This window comes from Hemicordylus capensis, chromosome 4 (assembly GCF_027244095.1).
Source record: "Hemicordylus capensis ecotype Gifberg chromosome 4, rHemCap1.1.pri, whole genome shotgun sequence".
NCBI lineage: Eukaryota > Metazoa > Chordata > Lepidosauria > Squamata > Cordylidae > Hemicordylus > Hemicordylus capensis.
Genome location: NC_069660.1, coordinates 130,120,413 through 130,144,338, shown reverse-complemented (window position 1 = coordinate 130,144,338; position 23,926 = coordinate 130,120,413). Strand labels below are relative to the sequence as shown.

General features: G+C 45.9%; 1 protein-coding gene across 4 annotated transcripts in view; it reads right to left on the bottom strand.

Annotated features, from left to right (window-relative positions):
* BCAR3 (BCAR3 adaptor protein, NSP family member) overlaps positions 1-23,926 on the bottom strand; it is a 166,821-nt gene that overhangs the window by 26,755 nt on the left and 116,140 nt on the right. For all 4 annotated transcript variants that reach the window (XM_053248583.1, XM_053248582.1, XM_053248584.1 and 1 more), the window contains one exon: positions 645-788. In XM_053248583.1, the coding sequence (XP_053104558.1) occupies positions 645-788 (144 nt within the window). The remainder of the gene's footprint in view (positions 1-644; positions 789-23,926) is intronic.

Genomic DNA, 23,926 nt, shown 5'->3' with positions numbered 1-23,926 from the left:
TTCTGTGCTTGTACAGCAAACCCACTGAACATAACATCCTTATTCCTAACAACAGAGATGTATACTTAAGACAAGACATGGCACAGAAGAGTATTTTAGTTCTCTTAACTGTATAATTGGGTTGAGGGGGGAAACTATGCAAATTAATGGAGGGTCAGAGCAATTACTAGTCAAGGTTTCCAGCAAATCTCTTAAGGATCACATTGTCTCTTGATTGCACTTATCACCTTACAATATGTGGGCAATGATACAGAATTAGATACTGCGGTTTCTATACCACTCTAAATGGAGAACTAGTATGACTGGACTGTATCCTGAGAAGTGCTTATGTTTTATTTTATGCTTGGAGACGGGAAGGGAGATCTTCTTGTGTTTCTTGTAGATACACACTTTCTCCTCCCAGAATTACATGCTGAGGGTTCTGTTTTTCCCTTAAGCAATTTGCACAGTTGTAGATATACACTAAATCCTAAAAATCTCATCTAGTTTGCCAAAAAAATGGAAGGGCACTTGAGACAGATTTGTGAAATAACTGGGGGGAAGAAAGCAAGAAAAGGCCTTTAAACAGCACTCCAGCAATAATGTATCTGTCTGTCCACGTAACAGGCTGAGTTGCCTGAACGGGAGACCAAGAAAGGACGCACCTGTCGTGGAATACGTCCGTGGTACCAGGCGTGGCTGCGCAAGTCTTCGCTACTCATCTGCAGCTCCTCTTCCAACTCTTTCTTCAGCTTTTCTGGGTTACAGTCCATAGCCTGCCTGTCCATAGCTTGTCTCTCCTTTGAAAACTGAGAGGGGGAGAGAGAGAGAGAAAGAGAGAGAGAGAGAGAGAGAGAGAGAAGAGGCTTGATTATGCCAGATCTGGCGAGCAACACCTTATCCTGCTCAAAACTTTCATTTTTGCCCAGGTGTCATGAGATCTGCAGTAGCCAATGGAGTTCAAACACCATGTTTCACAAGCCTTTGATCCCTAAGCTGCATTTGTCGGGGGCGGGGGGGGGAACGAACAGGTGAGAAGCTAGGTAATGATTACATGTTGTAAGGTGTATCATAAATGTCCCACCTGGAGGCTTGAGATAATAGCTGGTGTGCCTGCTGAGTCATTTCTGCACGTTCCAAGTAAGAAGGCTTTATGCAGAAAGAACCAATGAGGACTGTTATGGCTATAAGCCCCAGACTCAAATGTCACCCATTTTACACAGGTTAAGAGTTATGCCTGAATACTGTTGCCAATTTGCCAAACCAATGTGCTCATAGAGCTTATTCAGATGATTCTGCAAAGGACACTCTAGTCACGTTCTCTTCCCTTGAGCAATCTGCCTGCAATTCCTCCAGCAATAACAATACCCTTACATCTGCCCCCCACAGGATTTAGATGGGGAAATGCATTGCTGTGGAGAAGGCAACATATTTTAGGGAGATCATCATTGGGGGTGTGCACAGACAGTTTTTCGCGATGTGGACTGAACTGTGGGTCCATAAACTGGTACGGTGAAATCAGTGCAGTGGTTCGGCAGTGAGAGGCACCTTTCAAAGTAAACAAGAAGGTCTTTACCAGTACTGAAGCTGCCTGGAGCAGCAACACGGCTCTTCCCACAGCAGCCCACGTGGCAGAAGCTCGGCTCTGGCACTGTTACCAGCTACGCTTATTCCACCTGGCTCACAGGAGCCTCCCTGTTTGCAGTTGCATCTCCAGGCTTGGAGACTGCACTTTGGATATGCTCAGGAGCTGAACCACAATGTGAGCTCTCAGTTTATAGGTGACATGGGGACAGGTCACTTAGTTGGTAGTGGGCTAGTCACCCTTAGATTGGGGAGCAAACAAAGCAAATTGGAACAGGGATCAAGATGCACTCTCCCTCCCTATGTGGGGGCCCCAGCTAAGTAGACTCGAGAGTTAACTATAGCAAGTTAACTGGCATCCAAAGCCACTCAATTTAGAGTGAACACCTCACTCCCCTCACTACTTTCACAGGGGATAATAACACGCTAATGAGCAGATTATGCTAAACAGGAAGAAAAGTAGATAAGGCAGTGAGGCAATGGCCTCCCCATCACAAAGGAGATGCGTCAGTGACTCATCTGGTGTACCAATTGAAATTATTGATAGGATTACTGGAGAGTCTGTCCCGGCACAGATACTCTTTTGCGCACCTACATACGCAGATTTTCATCACAAACAGCCTTACTTGCAAAAGGCAATCCCCCCATTGTCTCACGCAGGAAGAACAATTAGACACAATACATTCCGTGCAGGTCCACTCTGGCACTTCTAATCAGCAAAGTATGACGGTAGGAATGTGCCTCCAAGGCATGTTTCGGAATATAAGTATCCCCAGTTCCATGACCCAGTGTGTTCCCTTGTGCCTCTCACTTGGGACTCCACTGGACGCTCCAAGCAATCTTAGTGCCCCCTTGTATGCTTTACTTGGGACTCCATTGAACACTCCTTATGACCTCCTGCAACCTCCAAAGAGCTTAAAATCACTACTAGCTTAGGCAATCAGCTTCTCACCCACCACCATGCCAGAGGGTGTCCAGCTTTACGCACCACTATATAGATCGGTCCTTGTGCCAATCTGTCCAGCTTGCCTTGCACCCATAGGAAGCTGGACCTACGAAGGAACCCTTCTCTTGGGCATCTCTCCCTCCACTAATCTCTGCAGCCCTCCTGCTTCCACTCACACTGTCTCAAAGAACGAGATTCTACAGCCCTCCCCAGAGTCCTGAGGTCCCATGGTCCAGATCAGGTGAAAGTGAACGCTTGCCATGCTCTTCGGCCCCCATCTATCTCTTTCTTAAATCCAAGCTACACACACACACACCCCATCACTATCTCAAGCCTTTTTCTCTTGCCCACCTGGGAACTTGCACAATTAAACTTTAAGCTAAAATGCCTCATTGCAGTTGGTTTACTTAGAAACGTATTTTTATTAGACTTTAAGCTAAAATGCCTTATAATTGTAGATTTATATAGAAATGTATTTTTATTTGCTTGAATCGCACAATCCTCTTTTCTGTATCCCCCTCCCTCAAATATTTTTTTTTATTTTGAAACTATAACCTTGTCTCAATCCAGTCATTTCTTGAGTCCAAACATTTGCACAAATTAAAACTGGTGGAGCTGACCCCCTCTGAGAGCTAATTCCCCCACAAAGCCCAAATATTGGGATGCTGACCCAATACCCCTGGGCCAGTTCCATTAACATTCTGTAATGAATGTTGGAGGCCAGGTGAGTGACATAGCTGAGCTGTGCCACCACGTGGGCTGCCGGGGGAACACCACACCACTATTAGGGATATGCACGGAACCAGGTGGGGCAAGTTTGAAGGCGGAGGGGGTGACTTTAAGGGTGGGGGAGAGTGCACTTACTCCTACTCCACTTTCTTCCCACAGGCGCTCCATTGCAAACTGGTCCAGCATACCTCCCTGCTGCCCCATCCACTCCTAGGACCGGAAGTAAGCAGAAGAACCCAGCGGGCGTGCCAAGTACTTCTGCTTACTTCCCGTTTGAGGATCGGTATGCTGCTACCCCACCAGATCGGTTTGCAATGGAGCGCTGGTGAGTGAAAAGCAGAGGGAGGGCTAAGTGCACCCTCCCCCACCCTTAAAGTCACCCCCCCCCACTTTCAAACTGGCAGAACCACTGGTCGTTCGAACCGATTCAGAGGCCCATAAAGAGCCTCCAAACCGGTTCCGTGCACATCTCTACCTGCTACTCCATGCAGCTTCAGTACCCGCAAGGACCTTCTTGTTTACTTTGAATTATGCCTCTCGCCGCTGCTCCCCCCACCCCCAGCGCAGCCCTCACCCCTCTTGCTGCCAAACTGGTTTGCTTCAGACTGTGTTTAGTTTGACTCAGTCTGGTCTCCATTCCTGAAGGGTGGTCCGATTCACAATCGAACCAGCATGGTTCACAGCAGACCAGTTTGCTTCAAACTGTACATGCACACCCCTAATCGCCATGCTATTGCATTCCTTTCTCTCCCTCTCCCTTTCTCTCCCTCCAAAAAGGAGCATTTAGATTTGTGTTCTAACGATGGAGAATGAATTTTTGTCAATCAGCTTCTGCCATTAAAAGCAAGTAAATACATTTGACAAAGCTCTTTCATACAATGAAGTGAAATTGGCAAAGCTCATACAGTTCAAGTTAAAAACAAACAAAACCTAATACACAAGTATCCTGTAATAATTCCAGTAATTCAGATTTCTGCTCCATACATGTACTGAACGAATGAGGGGGGGGGGATCCATGCTGTTCTCATACCAATGGTATAAACAAAAGGTGGCTAATATACATTAGAGAGAAATGAATCTGCATCATACTGTTCTGAGCAGGGCACCTCAGAGTTTGTTTGTTTTTTCTTATTGGCACAACAGGTGAGCTGAACCTGGATTTTAAAACCGTTCCCGTTCTGCTCTCTAGGCCCCTCCTCTAAGTGGCTTGCAAAGGACACAGGATGTTCAGGATGAAACTACACTTTCGTTTAAATGTGTGACTACTGATGACCTTTGTCTCCTTCCTGCATTTCTTGGTTCAGTTGACACACAATGTGATGTCATTGCAGTCAAGGTTTCTCCACAGACTGATGACACCCTGTTAGCCAATAAAGTGGAGCAGAGGTGGGGAAATGCTATGTTTGATTATATATCATCATATGTGTTACTAAGCATTACCAGGTGATGTAGGCAGGAGAGATGAACTGGCAATGGTCATGTATTTAACCTAACATGTGGTTGGGTCTCAGCTGATCCTTCATTCCTGCATCATTGTGGGATTTAAAAGCAAATTCTTGCACATCCATTACAGAATGACCATAGGCTCCTCAGAACAACAAGGAGATTCAGAAGAGGTCTGTTCAAATTAGGGTTGGGAAAACGTGGGTTGTATGCATCTGGTCTCTTTTTGGTAAAGAGGCAGTGCAACTGCATCACACTCAAACACAACCCACAGCTCAAAATGAGACACATTACCACAAAGCTGCCAAAAATAGGTGAAGCAATGGTGCAGAAAGGAAGATTGGACTTACCGTGAAGGGTTCTTTTTTCCTGTGACTGGAGCTCATCAGTATGGATTGTGCACTGAGCAAGCTCAAGAGACAGGACCAAAACACGTGAGACTAGTTTACTATTGCCAGAGGGTGCCATATCCCCAGTTCAGGGACTGTATAGTGTGCGGCACATGTAGAAAGAGAGAAATAGCCCAGAAAGGCAACAGGTTAAATACGCAGGAGTCATGGAGGGCACATACCAACGCTCTGTTCTGGAAGGTGGCTCCATCCAAGATACGGAGAACCAACCCCAATAACTATCTCTCAGGAGGTAGGCCTGATGAGCTCCAGTCACAGGGAAAAAGAACCCTTCACAATAAGTCCAATGTTCCTTCCCCCCCACTGTGCTGGAGCTCATTAGTATGGGACATGCCCAAGCGGTATGTGAAAGAACACCTGGGAGGGAAGGATGTATTCAAACTACTTGTAGGAGGACCATGCACCCAAAGGTCACCTGAGGTATCTACAAGGAAAATATTTGTAGCGATGAATAAGGAGAGAAATGGAAGAGCAGAATGACTGCTATATCGTATCCAAGGAGTGCGTGCTGAGAAGGCCGCTGTGGGAGCTCTGGGTGGAGTGAGAGCTGTAATCCTTCTAGGAAAGGTATTGAAGGAGACAAAGGGAGGTCAGATATGTGAAATACCTGACCTATATTGGCAGTGAGGTTAAAGCACTCAACCCCCGGGTGTACATTGGAACCATACTGGGACAGATGGGCCAGAGGCCCTTAAGAGAGAGGATCCCTGTAAAGCACGAGGAGATGGCAGGGTGGTGGGCCAAGAGGTACACCAGTTGTGAGAACCAGGGCCTCCGGAGCCCATGGGATGCCACTAAGATCAACTCTGTCTGCTGTAACACCACTTCTCTGAGGAACTTATGAGGATCAGGCTCCGCCATTAGGGTTTGTGATCTGGACCTGGCATGTCTGTTTGTGTGTGACTTTGTGGGTATGTTATCTGAACATATTAACACATAGCGGCCCTGGAGGAGAGGCTGGAATTGGATGAGGGCCAGGCAGGGTGCCCCTAGTTCTAGCCAGTTGATGTTACTTCATGGTCGTAAAGGAGACCCAAGACCTTGTGCATATTGGGTTTTGTAGTGAGTGCCCCACCCTTTCGGGCTGGCGTCCGTGGTAACCATGAGTCTTGGCAGTTCTGTTAGAAGGGAGCCTCTGCTGAGGTTGGGGAGAGCCCTCATATCAGGAAGTGGGAAACAGTGGGAGAGAACCAAATCTGCTTGTGAGTGGCCACCTAGATGAGAGCTTGCAACAGAGCAGGAGCCACAGAAGAGACTGGGTAACACTGCAATATGGGAGTGCACTCCATACACAATACCATCAATTTCCTAGACCCGGGAGAGAAGCCTGAGGTCTGTGGGGTGACAACGTGAAAGAGGCCGCATGAGCACAGAGATTTTGTCCCTCTTTTCCTGGGGAGCAACATGAAGGACTGAGCGGTATCAAAAGTACTCTCAGGTGTAGAAGAGACTGAGACTAGCAAAGATGGCCCTTGTCCAGTTGACAATAAATCTGTGAAAGTATACTCAGTGGCATTGGACTCACATCTCTCTCTGCTTTCTGGAAGATGAAGGTCTGATCAAGGATCATGGAGATCAGGGTGTATGTGTCTGCTCTACAAGTGGAGGTAGGTTGAGTGTCACCATTTCCTGTGTGAGTACGTGGGAGACAGATGACAGTCCAAACTGGAGGGCTGTGTATTGGTAATACAGATGCTCATGTGAGATTCTTAGGAATCTCCTGTCATCCAAATGAATGGAGATGTGCGAACAGGCCTCTGAGACGTCCACTGATGCCGTTAATACATTAGTGCAGATAGCCACCTATATGGCATGAGGTCCCTTTCTGATGAACTTGTTGATTTTCTAGAGGTCTATAAACGCCTCCGTAGAGCCATCTTCTTCGAGGTGATGAATAAGATAGTATAAACACTGATACATATTTCTGTCAAGGGTACTGATTCAATTATCCGAATTATAATGAAGGGTGACAGATAGAACATCTGGAAATGTTATTCTAGGAGCATGGGGACACCATGTAGTGGTCTTGGGAAGTGGCAAGAAGGTATAGGGAGTAGGCCTGAGAATGACGACTATGACCCAGGGGCCTTGGGTGCGGGGCATACATGTGGAAGCAAAGTTGAGCAGTCTGCTTACTACTGGGTCGGAGACATAGTGTTCCATTGTGCTGCAGACTGGGATGAATGTGAAGGACTCTTGTATCCTAGGAGCCTTCTGTAGCTTGTTTCTGCAGGGAACAGCCCAACTCCTTGAATCTGGTGCCCCAGTAGAAATAATTGCCTGCCTTCCCTGATGATTAGGCTTTTATTTTATATTATTTATCTTATTTTACTTAAAATCCCTGGTCTCTACAATGATTGGGTCCAGAGATGGTCCAAGAAGCTTGGCGCCTGCCAAGAAAGTAAGCGCAAGTTTGGACTATGTGTCAACCAGAGTGCTAGCCGGATAGATCTGTGTACCGTAATTCTGGGTGCTAAAGGCTTGGAGGCGTGTTGTATACAATTTTAGGCTGGAGTCTGCCATCAGTGCTGCTGCTTTTGCCAGATCTTGATCCCTTGGAGAAGCTAGGAGACAGGACAAGAGAAGTGAGTTCCTACGCACCAGAAGTTCCTACACTCTTGGAAAGGAGGAGTCAGTGGTGGTTGCTTGATAAAAGTAGTAGATGCCTTGTGGGCATTCCCGAGGAGTAAGCTGCAATTTCTGTCCCCTGGCGGCTCTGGCTGGTATTGCCCTTTGGAGCTGAAGGGTGATCCTGAGGCCAATTGTGCCCCAAGAGTGTCAACACAGGGAACAGTGAGGCGAGCCATAACCTCTGGAAAAGGTGCGTCATGTCACCCAGGGAACTCCCAACCAAACTAGAGGAGCCGGGTTGTTCCCATGCTGCCAACAAGACCCTGCGAAAGAGGGGTAAGGGACTGTGGCAGTGGTGACAGAAGAGGAAGGAAAGAAACATTTGATCTAGTCCTGTTGATATAAACACAAAACTGCAGCTGACATTTATTACACATGTAGTCTCCCATCCAAACACAAACCAGGGGGAAACCTGCTCAGCAAGAGAAGCGGCCCATGCTTGCCATCACAAGACCTACTTGAGCATTTTTAATGGAGAGATGTTAATAATCACCTACTTACCTTGGTAAATAAGATCCCAAGTGAGAGAGGTAGGAGGGGAGAGCAAAAGTTATTGTTGGACTAACTCCTCTTATTAATAACACTCCTTCCTCTTATTGGATCCCACAGGATTGTTTGGGTTCAAGGAGCAGACTGCGAGGCTTCAGGATGAGATGCTGGTAGCTGGTTGTTCACATGTGAACTCCCATCCAAATGCACACCAGGGGGGACCCTGCTCAGCAAAGGAGGCAATTCATACTAGCTAGCACAAGACCAGCTCTCCTCCTGTGCAGGCTTTGAGCAGATATAGGAGGAAGTGGGGATAATGCAGAGACAGGTGGGGGAAACTGAGGAGCAGGCGGGAACAACTGAGGAGCTAAATAGTCTCCCATTCCATGCAACCAAGGTTGACCCTGCTAGCAAGGAACAAACCATGCCCGCCACAAGGGATCAGCCCACCCTCCTTGGGTGCAACACAGGAGCATTTGGTTACTAGTTCTGTTTAGACAACTGAGAGATGCCTCACAGGGGAGGTATGTTAAGCCTTCTGTTTCAAATCAGAACTCCTAGGCGCTAAACAGCCCGGCTCCAACATGGGAATGGCCTCTCCTCAAGGGCTGTAGTCTGGGAAGGAGGAGGGCAATCACCTAGCAGAGTGTTGTGTTCTGCGAGGAAGAAAGGAGAAGTGGGAGGAGGCATGTTGGGGGGCGTGGAGTTACGCTTATGCTGACACTCCCTGGCCAAGAATCTTGGTCCAGTTGGGCATGCCTGGTGGAATACAGTGGCATAGAACCCGAATGGGGGAGGGAGGCATTACTTACAGGCTGCACTGAATAGGTTTGCCACAATGGTTTCCAGCAGGGTTGCCAGGAAACTCCTGCAGTAGAGGGCTTGGCCTTAGGGGTTGCTGGCTGCACGGGCTCAGCTGGAGGAATCACCACATCCTCTCCAGCAGCAGCACTGGGAAAGACAACGGGGGGCAGGGGCCAACCAGCCGCTATTGCCGCTTGTGTGGTCTGCTTAGATGCCAATAATCTGCCCAAAGGATGATGGCCATCATTTTCTCTGTCCCCCTCCACCGAGGGGCTAGAGAGGCAGCAAGTCTTGCTTCTTCGTTGACACATGCCCAAAAGAGATCTGCTCACTGAGGCGAGGAAGACTGAGAAGGCTCTGCCAGTACCAGGCAGCCTCTGGTCTGTTTGCAGTTTTTTAGCGTGAGCCAGAGCCGCTGCTATAACTGTACCTGCTGTAGTGGCAGGAGCAGGGGCTATCTGAATAGGCGAGGCCGACATATCCCATATTGGTGGTTGGAGGGCTCTCGTGAGGACTTCTGGCTTTACAGACAGCTGCAGGTCCTCAAAAAAGAGGGCCCTGCAGGATACTGCTATAATTAGGAGGCGCTCGCTAAGGCGCACGGGGCAAGAAGGAATTGTGTTTCTTTTTAGTCAGCTCCACCTGATCCCTGCAATGTTTTGATTTATTGTTATTTTAATTTGCAGCTACTTTGCATGCAACAGCTGCCTCTACCCCAGCAAGCACCAGATCAGCTGGAGGAATTTCAATTCACATAGGCAAGGCCAAAAAACCCCAAGTAGGTGGGTTGGAGGGCTCTTGCGAAGGACTGCTGGAATTGGAAGCTAGCTTCAGACCCTCTGAAAGGGATCCTTGCAGCAGCTCTTCTGCATGAACAGGCTCCATAGGGAGTAAAGGAAAACGAAAGCAAAACTAGAAACTCACAATAGACTAATTGGGAAAGGAAAAATGTTTAAGATTTAGGTTAAAATAAAATGCTAAGATAGCTCCCTTCCCACCCTCACACAATCTAAGAGGGGGGGGGGAGGAAGAGAAATAAAAGTATAAAAAGGGAAAATGAGAAACTAGCCTATCTTTCCCCCGCAAAATGCTGAAGAGCTTTCACAGCCCTCCTACTTCGAGCAAGACAGGACCGGAACTGAGGATATGGTGCCCTCTGGCAACAGGAAACTAGCCTCACAGGCTTTGGTCCTGTCTCTCTCGAGCATGCTCAGTGCACAATCTAGACTAATGAGCTCCGGCACAGGGGAGGAAATACAGCTCTCACTGAGAGTTGTGCTCATGGGAGAGCAATCACACACAACCAGTTCACCACAAACACAGGCCAGGCAGTTTCAGTTTACATTCTCACCAGATTACTTTAGTTGCATCAAGTAACCCTTGCTTGTGCCCGTATTTCCATTTGATGGGACCTTTATTGAAATACTCCCACAATCATACGTAGGCCTGATGACAGTGACCTAGTAAATAAGGGATTCTCGTCTCTGAAGCTTTGATTAAAGATCAGCTGCTTTGTTGTTCATGAACACTGAATTAGGAGATGCAGGGCTAAATTAAAAAGATGTGGGAGCTAAACTAATCCCCCCATTTGTCCCCTCCCCCAATTCTATTTCTATCCCCTTCGTTCAAACAGATAGCTCACAAAGTTTTGAAATGACATTTTAATTAAACCCAGCTGGCTTCCCTGTAGCTATTACAGATTTTATTTCAAAAATCAGACCACATTTACAATAATTCTACTCCTACCCAGATGCATTTGCCTTTTTCATCTATCTGGGTTACTTATGTTTTGGCTTTGAACATTATGGCCTGCCACACAACACAGCCAGAAACTGAAGCAACCTGATGTTTCCAAATCAACTGCTGATGTGAGAAATCAGTCCCTTATTGCACAAACAGCTGCCAGTCACACAAAGAAGAGTAAATCACTGGGCACCATGAAACCCTCCTTGGAGCAGAAGTCATGTGGGCACCATTTTCATATATGACATTTTCATATATGAAACCATTTCATATATTTGATAGGTATTTCATATATACCATTTCACCTGACACCATTTTCATATATGACATTTAAATCAAAATTGTACTTTTTCTATGTCCATGAATTGAAAGAAAAGGATACACTGATGAGAATATAAATTTGATTTCTAAATGGCACTCTTACTTTTTATCTCATACGTTTATCTCATTTATATTACAGACGTTCACAAAACGTTCACAAATCTCTCATTCCAGACCAAAGCCGGAAATAGACTGTACTTTTTAAGAGTGTTGAAAGCATGAGAGAAGCACTGCTTCCCGTGCTATACACACACATTTCCGTTGTCCCACCTCCGCCTCTGCTTGAAAAGGTTTTGCAGCCCACACTAGAATGATGTACGCAGCACAAGCACTGGTCCAGTCTTCTCAAACAAACAAACAAACCCACCCCTTATTGCCTGTCTGTAGCCTTAGAAGTTGCTCTTGGAATCCATCACATGAAAATTCCCTAAGCTGCCTTGCCACTGCCTCTTGATCACGGCTCCCCCTTCCAGTTCTCCTCCCATTTCCTGCCCAACCCCCTGGGAGAGAAGCTGCTGTTGCTGCTATGCCATTGCTGGAGCTTTCCCTAGACAGCCTGCTTTACTGCAGGATTGGGGCTGGGCAGTACTGTGAATTATAGATATTTCGATTTTGCCTTAAAACACAATGCAAAAAGTGGGGTTTTTTAAAATCCCGGGCGTAAATCAGGCTAAGCTCCAATGAGCAATGAAAACTCCGAATTGTGTATGGAGTGCTCCCCAATAGCTCGCAGGGACTTTGACTTAAAGCTGGATGATGTGTGTGAACGTACACTTGCCCTTCCATGGTTAATCAAAGCAAAATTATTATTATTATTATTTTTACATTTATATCCCGCTCTTCCTCCAAGGAGCCCAGAGCGGTGTACTACATACTTGAGTTTCTCTTTCACAACAACCCTGTGAAGTAGGTTAGGCTGAGAGAGGAGTGACTGGCCCAGAGTCACCCAGCTAGTTTCCTGGCTGAATGGGGATTTGAACTCGGGTCTCCCTGGTCCTAGTCCAGCACTCTAACCACTACACCACGCTGGCTCTCACCATATGGGGATCACCATATGGGGATGCTCCTGGAGCCAGAAATCTGTTCAGCCAGTTTCTTCCTTTTGATGTTTTAACAGACCGCAATACTCCACCTATCCCTTCCACCCAAAATGCAGATGCCAGTCAACAATGAGCACCAAGAATGTGCATGTCATTCTGCCTTAGGCAGGTTGTGTGAATCCTATGTCCCAGTTTCAGCATATGCCCTAAGTGGGGAAAACAGAATAAGTGTCAAATACCACTCTTGAACCTTGAAGAGGATCTATGTTTCAGAAGAACTACTCCTTGATTCCACTGATGGTGGTCTTAGGGATGGCTGAGTCCACAAGAGGAGTAGGTAAACTTGGCTCTCTAGCTGTTGTTGAACTACAACGGCCATCATATCCCGCTATAATTCATTGTGGCTGGGAATGATGGGAGTTGTAGTTCAACAACAGTTAGAGAGCCAAGTTTGCCTATCCTGGTCTATAAGTATCTAGTCTTCATCAGGACATGCTAGCACTCAACTTTCCTGCAATCAGTGCCTATTTTATGAAAAGACTGGAGGCTGAATTGGGGAGATGCTGAGGAAAACTGGGGTTGGGATCTCTTCATAATCAACTTTGTGATTAATCTGGGCCCCACAAGAAGCATCTTGAACATTTTAACTCCTCCTTTGGTGAAAAGGAATTCGGAGCTCTCCAGATTAAACTGCCCATTAAAAAACAAAGACAATATAAATAGTTTCGGGATATTTGTGGCAGCCTGCTGGTTGCCACATAAAGCCTTGCTTATAACTTCTAAGGAAGAGGCAGAAATAGCGCGGCACAAAGTTGGAGACCACGTGCTTATAGCCTGTGGGTTACCATGCAACACTAACCACAGAAACATTTTTTCCCACGGCTGCATAGTTCTTCTTATAACTTGGATGAATATCAAGGCCACCACTGATGTGAATGCATCCCTACAGTGTTTGGAAAAAACTGAAGGACACACGTTCTCATCCTCCACTCTAGGCTTTTCTGTGAATGCTCTGATCAGCTTTGAGAAGTCTTGGTAGACTGTATAAAGGCACTGGATTTGCTACAGACTGTCATCCAAGAGTTTGTTGTGTACGCGTCTACTAAGCCAATTCACAGTGGAATGATGCCAAGAAGGAAAGGATGTTCCCAGCCAGGACTCTAAATATGCTGAGAGCCTAGGCTGGTTCTGAGATTAAGTTTCTTCCTGTCTTTTGCTTTCTAAACAGCAGTGCTTGAAACAAAGGGGCATGCCACAAATGCATAAACATTTATGCACTTGTGTGGAAAATTACATGATGCAAGCCAACAGCCTATCCTGTCCTACAGAGCATTATTTCTGCTATTGGATCCTCTGCCTGGAAATAGGTTTTAAAGCATGGCTAGCTGAATAACTGGGGTGTAAAAAGAAAGTGCAAATTGTGGAGTAAGTCTGGTTCGGGTAGAAATAGGTGGGGTGTAAGAGTATGAGCTCAATTAGTACAGGGTTTCTTAACCTTGGGCCCCCAGATTATGTTGGACTACAACTCCCATCATCCCGACATGGCCTTTGGGGCTGAGGATGATGGAAGTTGTAGTCCAAAAACATCTGGGGGCCCAAGGTTAAGAAACCCTGCTCTAGTACCCTTCAGGTTTGACTACTGTAATGTGTTCTGCCTGGGGCTGACCTTGCAAAGCGTTCAGAAATATCAGCTACGTGGCTGGCAGCAGGAACTAGCCAGCTAGAGCATAGTACTCCACTATGCTTCAGTCTGCACTGGCTGCCTGTTAATTTCTGGTTCTTCCCTTGCAAGGCATAAATGTCTTGGGATCTGGCTCACTTAAGGACAGCTTTCTTCTCTGTGTGTGCCACTCCATTCAGCATCGGAGCTCCTGCTTCCGGTTTGAAAGGGTCCTTTTCAATAACAGTGCCAACTCTCTGGAACGCCTAGCCCAGCAATACATACCTTCAGACACCAAGCAAACACCTGCCTCTTGTGAAAGGTCTTCGGGGCCTGCTGGTTCTATTGCCTCCTTGTTTTTTCTTGTATGGGTTTTCCCCATTTCACAGTTGACTGTTAGTTGGTTGGTGTGTGTGTTTTTTAAAACTAACTGTGTTAATTCTGCAGAAATCAATAGATTGTCTATTATTGATCTGCTGTGATGCACTTTTGTTGGGGGTTTTAATTATGTACCTTGATGTTTTATTGTGTTGTCAGCTGTTTTTAATTATTGATGAGAGAAAAAGAGGATAATAAATGTGCACCACTTTCTGCATGGAGATTTTTTGGAATCTCTGTGGGAAGCCTCAGAATACAATAGATCACTATGAGAGGGGTAGAGGCAAGTGTAGAATCTGTTTTACAGGAACCCTATGCAAGCTCCCTGAAAGAAACAAAGCTTCCACAGTAGCAGCGTAAATACAAATGACTATTTTATCACACATCTGCACCTGATGTGTGTTAAAATGCTCCTTGCCACTTGGAAGGATGATACAGAAGTAAGCTGTCCCAGGATGAGAGGGATCCCCCTGGGGTAGTTTGGTCATCTGTACAGTCTCACAGTGCTTAATGGACTGAGAATGGCTTCACACAAATCTAGTGAGAAATGTGGTATTTAAAGTGAAGTAGAATTATGTGGGTATAACAAAAAGGTACACTTGAACCTACATTGTTTGCCACAAGGTATCACGTCTAAAAAGAAAACCTGGTGCAGATACAACCACATTTTATGACACATTCTACCACCTATTTTTACCCTAGATCTCCACTGTCACATGGTACAATCTCCCTTACCAACTGTCCAAGCTGCTCTAGGATACTAGCGTTCTCCCCTGGGTAGTTTGGTCAGTATGCGCTCTTTAACATCTTTTCTGCAGAGAAATGCACAGGCTCCAGATCTGGAGCAGGGAGATAGTGAGTGGATGAATTGATGGTTTTACAACATATGGTAGAAAGCATACACACACATCCAACCATACATTCGCTTTCGCTACATGTTGCAACTTCTGAAGCCACCCCTACGCTCACAGTTCTGCCAACTTGGTTTCCTATTCAGTTGTGGAGTGAAAAGCAAAATCCATATAATGAGAAACAGAAAAATCTCAAATGCATGCAGATAAAGGTAAATCTGGACCTCGCTAAAATAAGGGCCACTTTCTTTTATTCTTTAAAAACAGATTATTTCCACAAGTTCCTAGAAATGTCACAGTATACACTTATATGTCATATGGATCCAAACATTCCCAAAGGTTTTCTAATTGTAGTTATAATTAAGTTGCTGTAAATTAGCATTTTACAAATTCATTCTATTCAAGTGTCACTTAATCTAGGACTAATCTAGGATTATACTCTGTCATTAATTTTAATAGGCATGTTTTGATCCAGTACGTGACTGCACTTTATACTAGCAAATATTTTCTAGAAGTACTGTGTAGATCGTCAGTCACTATGGAAGCCCATGAGAATTAAATGTCAAGTGATTCTGCTCAAGCTATTCCAGTTTAAGTTAAAATTATCCATAAGAAGCTTGGCATGTTATGATGTCTTCTGAAGCTGAAACCAAAGTACTTCAGTTGTTTCTCTGACACTTTTCTCTGCCTATTAGCAATCCCAGTCACCCTCCTGCTCTCAGATTGCTCCTTCTGGCCTCTCCTTTGTTCTCAGGAACCACTTCATCCTCCATCCATATTTTCTTTGATTCTCTGCTTCCCGAGGCCTGTTGCTTTCTCAGACTCCTGCCTCTTCCTTTGTGTTTCTTCTGTCCCTTCCTCTCTCGGCTCTTCCACCCAAACCTGCTTTTCTCTAAAAACTGAGTTTTCAGATTTTATCAAACAATAGCAGCCAGAGATCCTTTTTCCCTGCCCTGTACCTCTGTCGCATCAGGGGAACTCAACCAATCACTGGAGGTTTCATCACCACCCCAAAATCTGAGAGTGCATTACAATATTGACCTTAACAAGTTTGAATCCTTTCATTCTGCAAGATTTCTGCCTCACACCCATTTTCAACCACAATAAAATTTTCAATTTTCAATGGCCCACAATGGGCCAGTTTGTGCATAATACGGAGCCAAGATTCAGTTCCGGCTTCACATGATGTCCTGAGCCTTTGGAGTGCGCACCTGCCTCTTCCCTGCCTGTGCAAGACTCAGAAGTATTCTACTTCCAATTCTGTTTAGAAGCAAGCAAGGCTCATTTATATCCGAACCATGTAACCCTGGCTTATTCTAATCAGACTTACAAAATAAACTAGGAACTGAACCAGCGAGTCAACCTTAGCTTCAGACCTTGCTTTATTTTTGGAACTCTGGTTAGAATAACCTTGATTCAGACAGAATGGCAATCATGGCTTGTTCCTAACTAGAATCCAAAGTAAAATGCATCCAACTTTCACACGGGCGGGGGAGGGGGAACACACACTTTCAATACCAGGGATAGGCTGCAAAGCCAGGATTTAATTGTTGCTTTGTTCCATGTTGCATCTGAGCTAGACTAGTGACTTCTCTGGGGCACTCTTTTCTCTCAAGTCCTCACTTCAGCACTGCATTAGAGTGGATTCAAACACCAGCAGAGCACATGTTAGGATCTGTACTGCCACGGGGAAATTGCTTATATTGAATGTATTCCTGAGTCCAAATCTCCCAGAATGCAACAAAGTAGCACATCCCCCAAAGTACATTATGAAGTGCTATAGTCCAGTGAGAACTGTACCAGGTGCCCTGCTGAAGGTTTGCATCCACAATTGTCTCAAGTTAAGAGATTGTTCATAGGCCAGCCTTGAATCTAGTGCACATCAGGCTTTTGCAAGTCTGTCGCAAGGAGGCCTATGCTGATTCCCTGCCCCTAATGGGGTGGGACCAGAGCAGTTTATGCGAGTATCATCCCCATTTGTTGGGGGTGGGGGGAACGTGTCTGCCTTTTCTAGAATCCCACCCATTCTTGATGAGTAAATTGCCACCTTTTCTATTGGTTGTGCCTTTAAAAGTGGCACTACAAAGCTACAGGCAGAAATCAACCAGTACATAATCTCTAGTCTCTCTTCTCATTACTAAGGGGGACCCTTGTCATCTTATCTTTCCCTTTGATTAAGTATTGTTTATCCAAAGTATATCTAAAAAAAGGTTAGGGTGGCTTCAGTGCCTCTTGCTTTCTCTAGGTAAAAGCAAATCTGAAACCATGATGAGATTTCGACTAGACTGTTGGTTACTATCTCTGTCTGTACAAGCTTCTTAATGCCCTCCCTCTTCCTGACAGCCTTCAATCATTTTCTGCTGCTCTGCACAGAACTCTGCCAAGAATGGTTTAAATCAACCCCAGGAGCTGCCATCCAAAGGGTTCTCACAGGAAAGAAATCCAGACTATTTAGCATACTATCTGAACTTACATATATTGTGCCACTTACCAAAGCACTTGATCCTATAGGTCAGTGATCCTCAACGTTGGGCCCCCAGATGTTATTGGACTTCAACTCCCATAATCCCCAACCAAAGGCCACTGGGGCTTGGGATTATGGGAGTTGAAGTCCACTAACATCTGGGGGCCCAACATTGAGGATCCCTGCTATAGATGACCGCACCTGTGTCAGCACAAAGAGTGGCTTGTGCTAACCTTACTGCAAACTGCAAAATGTGCAAAGTTAAGTATGGCAGATGTCTCCTGCTACAGGGCCTACTAATTGCAAGAGCAGCAGCACAGCTTACTGAGGTGCATCAAGCAAATAGGTTGTGTTGAAGCAGCAGCAGGCTAAGGTAGCAAAAAATAAAAAATATTTTCCAGCCCTTCTTCATCAGGGACGCAAATAGTAACCTGCTTCACACATGTCCTTAACCATTTTACCAGAGCTATTGCACTGTTTCTGTGTGGATAACAGAAAATGATGCCACAGATATACGAATATTAGTTGGATAGCCATTTTGACTGTCAAATTACCAATTCCTGTAAGAAAATATCCTGGTATGGACAGGGGCAGAGACTGGTGGGCTTGAATGGCAGGGCCAGGAGGCTCAAGGATGGGATCCAGCATGGTCAAGGAAAAGAGGATGTTTGCCAAGCAGTGAAGATGGAAAAGTCCAGCACTAAAAAGCAGAGCCCTTGGACAACACTAAGTTCATTTAATGTGTAATCCGGGTTCTCACAGGTCCCCTGCCACCAAGCAATGTGCCTCTGAATTATTTTTATTTATTTATACCCCGCTTCCCCAGTACACTACTGCTTGGGGCGGCTCACAACAATAATCCAGGTCTGTGAAAAATAGCCAGTTGGCAATCCTGCATTCCGTAAAAGGTTCCGCAGGAACTACTTGACCTTTGATCCACAGTATGTCCTATGACTATTCTCACCTATTCTTTATCTTCCCCTTAAGATAAAACTGAACTTTCCTGTCTTTACGTCTAAGTCAATGTCCATGGGAAATTCGTCTAATCCTGCTGTGATGTGTTTAATGAATTTTTCACAGACAAAATCTCTCAGATTCAGGCCGACCTAGATGGAGACTCCACAATTAATTTGATGTCTGAACTGGAGGTGTCCAACAATTCCTCTTATACGATTCGACTAGATCAATTTCAGTTTGTGACTCCTGAGGATGTGAACAAACTGCTTGGATCAGTGAGGCCTACCACTTGTTCTCTTGACCCTTGTCCAACATGGCTTATTCTATCTAGCAGAGAGGCTGCTGTAGGTGGCCTGGTAGAAATCATAAATGCTTCTCTGAGGGAGGGCAGGATGCCTCCTTGTCTTAAGGAGGCAATTCTCTTCTAAAGAAGCCTGCACTAGATCCCTCAGAGTTGAGCAATTATAGGCCTGTCTCCAACCTCCCGTGGCTGGGCAAGGTAATTGAGAGGGTGGTAGCCTCTCAGCTCCAGACGGTCTTGGAGGAAACTGATTATCTAGACCCATTTCAAACTGGTTTTCGGGCGGGCTAGGGAGTGGAGACTGCCTTGGTTGGCCTGATGGATGATCTCCAATTGGGAATTGACAGAGCAAGTGAGACTCTTTTGGTCCTTTTGGACCTCTCAGCTGCTTTCGATACTATCAACCATAGTATCCTTCTAGAGCATCTGAGGGGGTTGAGGGGTGGGAGGCACTGTTTTACGGTGGTTCCGCTCCTACCTCTCAGACAGGTTCCAGATGGTGTTGATTGGAGATTGTTGCTCTTTGAAATCTGAGCTTAAGTATGGTGTCCCTCAAGGCTCCATACTCTCTCCAATGCTTTTTAACATCTACATGAAATTGCTGGGAGAGATCATCAGGGGATTTAGAGCTGAGTGTTATCAGTACGCTGATGACACCCAGATCTACATCTCCATGTCAACTTCTTCAGGAGATGGCATATCCTCCCTAAATGCCTGCCTGGAAGCCGTAATGGGCTGGATGAGGGAGAATAAACTGAAGCTGAATCCAGATAAGACGGAGGTACTTATTGTGCGGGGTCAGAACTCCAGAGATGATTTTGATCTACCTGTTCTGGATGGGGTCACACTTCCCCAAAAGGAACATGTTTGCAATCTGGGAGTACTCCTGGATCAACACCTCTCCTTGGTTCCTCAGGTTGAGGCGGTGGACAGGGGTGCTTTCTATCAGCTTCGGCTGATACACCAGCTGCACCCGTTTCTCGAGATCATTGAGTTCAAAACAGTGGTACATTTGCTGGTAGCCTCCAGACTTGACTTCTGTAATGCGCTCTACGTGGGGCTGCCTTTGTACGTAGTCCGGAAACTTCAGCTGGTTCAGAATTCTGCAGCCAGGTTGGAAACTTCGGTTGGTTCAGAATTCTGCAGCCAGGATGGAGTAATGTGGTCTCATCTTGGAGAGACCACATTACTCCTTTGCTGATGGAGTTACACTGGCTGCCGATAGGTTTCCAGGCAAAATACAAAGTCCTAGTTATAACTTATAAAGCCCTAAACAACTTAGGTCCTGGGTATTTAAGAGAGCATCTTCTTCACTACGAACCCCACCGCCCATTGAGGTCATCTGAAGAGGTCTATCTCCAGTTACTGCCAACTCGTTTGGTGGTCACACAGAAACGGGCATTCTCGGCTGCTGCCCCGAGATGGTGGAATGTGTTCCCTGCTGAGTTACGATCCTCCCTATCTCTGGCTAATGTTTTAAGAAACATTTGAAAACCCTTTTTTTTACCCAAGCCTTCTCAGATTTTTAATTTAAAAATACTGTTTGTTAATTTTATGGTTTTTAAATTATTGTAGTGTTTTAACTTTTATGTGTGTAATATGTTTAACTCTTTTAACTTTTTATGTGTTTTAATTGTCGTTAGCCGCCCAGAGACGTAAGTTTGAGCGGGGCATACATTTAATAAATAAATAAATAAATAAATTTATTTGTTAATGAGAATCCCAGTTTGTGACTTCCCATGATAGGACCTTCCCAGTGACTCAATATGCTGTCCTGACCATTAGCATTTAAATATCTACGCTAAGGCAGAATATTAATGAGGGCAGTAGTTTGCTTCTTTTTCCTATGACTAAATTGCTGTTCTGCTTTCCAAAATAAATCTTAACAGTTCTTGATATGGCCCCAGGTGGTTCAAACTTGTGTCACTCAAAAAGCATAATCAGCTGCTCAAAACACATTACATTTCATATAATACAAAGGAACATGGTAAGCCAGAATGCCACCAGTAAGTAAGGGAATGTGATGCAAATGCAAATTCCCAATTCTTTGTAGAGTCCCAGGAGCAGCTATCCATCTGGCCAGAGAGACAGGGTTATGGCAGCTAAGAGTTAGGCTTCAGAGTGAACCTGATTGTTAAAAAAAAAATACACCCCTGAGAGGGTAGGTTTGTGGGTCACCCACAGCAGTCTGGACAATAGCAGGCTATCCTTTCCAAACTGCTTAATTATTTTCACATGCCTCAATAAAAATTACTGGGGCATGTGAAAATAATTAAACTAGGGATTATACTCCCCACTCCCCCCCCCACTTTTTAAAGCAACTATACTGCACTTCTGGGGAAACTGCTATATTCATTGGAGATCCTGAATCCAAACAATTTATTAGTGTTTGAAACAAGACCAGGTTATAAACGCAGCCCATATGCTGTCATGCTTTCTGTCTCATTAGAATCCCAAGCAGCAGAACTAATTATTTTCTGCTTTGAAGAGCTATAATTAACGACACCACTTCATAGTATCTGTATTTTCAGCCTGAGATGGCATCTAGTGGACGATGGAATTTGTGATGCTGGCATTTTGTTCCTGGGCTTCTGAAAAGCTCCCTGCAGCAAGTCAGTGTTGCAGTTCCCCATGCGGGGGCTGCAGGCAGCTGTTTTCATGTGTCAGTGCTTCATGCAGAGGCTAGAACATGGTACAGTGGCTCATCATGTGAGTGTCCAAATGACTCCACCTGCATACACTCAATGCAAAGAAGGAAAATTGGAATGGCACCCATTAACTCTGTATCTCCCTGCATGTAGAGCAGAAGGTCAGCAAGGGGTCTCTCTTCACAGAGACTAGAGATGTGCAAGCTGGTTCACTTTGAGCCAAGCCCGACATCGAGCCAGCCCAGTTTGAGTTGTCCGACCTGGGTATACTTGTAAAAGGAAATCCTTGAGAATTCCCCTTTACAAGTAAAGGGGGCATTCCTAATCCTAATGGTAAAGGCCGGGGGCAGGAGGAGGGGAAGCGAAGGAAAGCAACCTCCGGATCTTTATAGGAGGTGATGGAGAAGCGGCGGAGGCATGGGCTCCTCCAAGCCTCCCCTTGAACTCCAAAATGACAGCTTGGGCTGGCTGCAGTCTGCTTCAGGCCTCTGCACATGCGCAAAGGCCATTTTGGTGATCACACATGCGCAGAGGCCCAAACTGGGCCACAGCCAGCCTGGGCTGTCATTTGGGAGGATGGCAGGGGGCTTGAAGAAGCCCCTGCCACTGCACCCCACTGCCTTCTCTAAAGGTATGGAGGCTGACAGAGGCCACTTTCCTTCACTACCCAACCCCACCGACCCCCTTTACTTGTAAAAGGGGAATCCTCAAGGATTTCCCTTTACAAGTATACCCAAGCCAGCCCACAAACTGGCTCAGCCCAGCTTGGTCAAGCCCAAAGCTTAGCCGGGCTGGTTCAAATCCGGTCTGGATTCGGACCAAGTCAGCCGAGTGGCTAGCTCACACACCCCTAACATAGACTCACCACCATCAGCAGAAACCTCAATTGAACAGGGTTCCTACTGATGTACGGAAAGCATCTGTGCATATAGCTGCGGATGCACAGAGACCCCTTGCTGACTTTCCACTCAGCAGGCAGAAGTCTGGGATGGGCCTGGGAATGTATTGATGCTGGGGCTGAAAAGGATGATCCCACTTCCCTCTCTAAACATTGAGCATTCACAAGGAGCAGCAGAAGGAGAGAAAACTTGTGATTGGGGATATGACTCAGGCTGTTCACACAGATTCTTTCCATGCCTTTGTTGTAGGGATGAGCATGAACTACATTTCGAACTGCAGTTCGAGCACAATTCGGAAGTGGGAACTGGGAGCTTTAAGAAAGAGGACCTCTCCACTGCCCCATGCAGCTTTCTTCTGTGGTGGCACACATCCCAAGAATCCCCACACATGGCGTCCGAGTGGAGATTTGTGTGGTCAGCATGGTGTTGCTGACCACGTAAATGGCACCCATGCATGCACGGATGCCATGTGCATGTGGGTGCTGCGTGGGGCTTTTTAGCAATAGCAATAGCAATAGCACTTACATTTATATACCGCTCTATAGCCGGAGCTCTCTAAGCGGTTTACAATGATTTAGCATATTGCCCCCAACATTCTGGGTACTCATTTTACTGACCTCGGAAGGATGGAAGGCTGAGTCAACCTTGAGCCCCTGGTCGGGATCAAACTTGTAACCTTCTGGTTACAGGGCAGCAGTTTTACCACTGCGCCACCAGGGGCTTTTTGCGACATGTGCTGCCCCAGCAAGAAGCTGCATGGGGTGGCAGAGGGCAGGTAAGGACCTGCTCTCCTCTTTCTTAAAGCTCTGGCCCCTGCTTCCGAACTGTGCTCAAACCACAGTTTGTGCACATCTCTACTGCTTTGTACATTTACAGCATATTCTAGAAAGGGTGCCATTTTCCTGCCTCCGGTGTCTACTCTCTGGAAAAATAAAATCAGCTCTCGCCATCCCTGTAGTTGAGGTAGTGAAGTGTACTGTAGACTTCAGAGTGTAGGTTGGTAAATCACAGTTTTGAAAGCTGCTCTACATTTAAAAAGAAACAAAAACAAAAAGCTTCATGTGAGGGGTGTTGGCCTAGAACAGTTCCTACTGATGTGCTATTTTATTCTCGGGGAGAGAGAGAGAGAGAGAGAGAGAGAGAGAGGGAGAGAGTTTACACAGAGGAGCATTAAGAATGCCATACCCCTCCTGCAACCTGGTCCACGCCACCTCAGGATTCTATAACCGTATACTATGGCAAAATACAAGGCTTCTTCATACATTATGGAGCTCAGTGGCACTCACAGTTCAGAAAGCAGGGAGAAAGTCACACCCCCGCTCCAGCCAGCCACTCACAGTTACAGCTCTATTTGTCTGAAAGGGGACATGCCATAACGGTGATGGCCAACACTTGAGTGATCCAGGTTGCTGCTCATGGAAGCCCCCGGCCATCACGGTTATGGCGCTTCCCCTTCAGACAAATGGAGCTGTAAACACAAGTGGCTGGCTGGAGTGGGTGAGTGACAACTCCAGGCTGGGACTTCCTCCCTGCTTTCTGAGTTGTAACTGCTGTGCTGTGCAACATCGGAAAAGGCTCAGGACTCTCTCTCTCTCTTTAACTACTACTTTCAGGTGCAAAAGAATCTAAGGCCTGCAATGGGTAAGGGC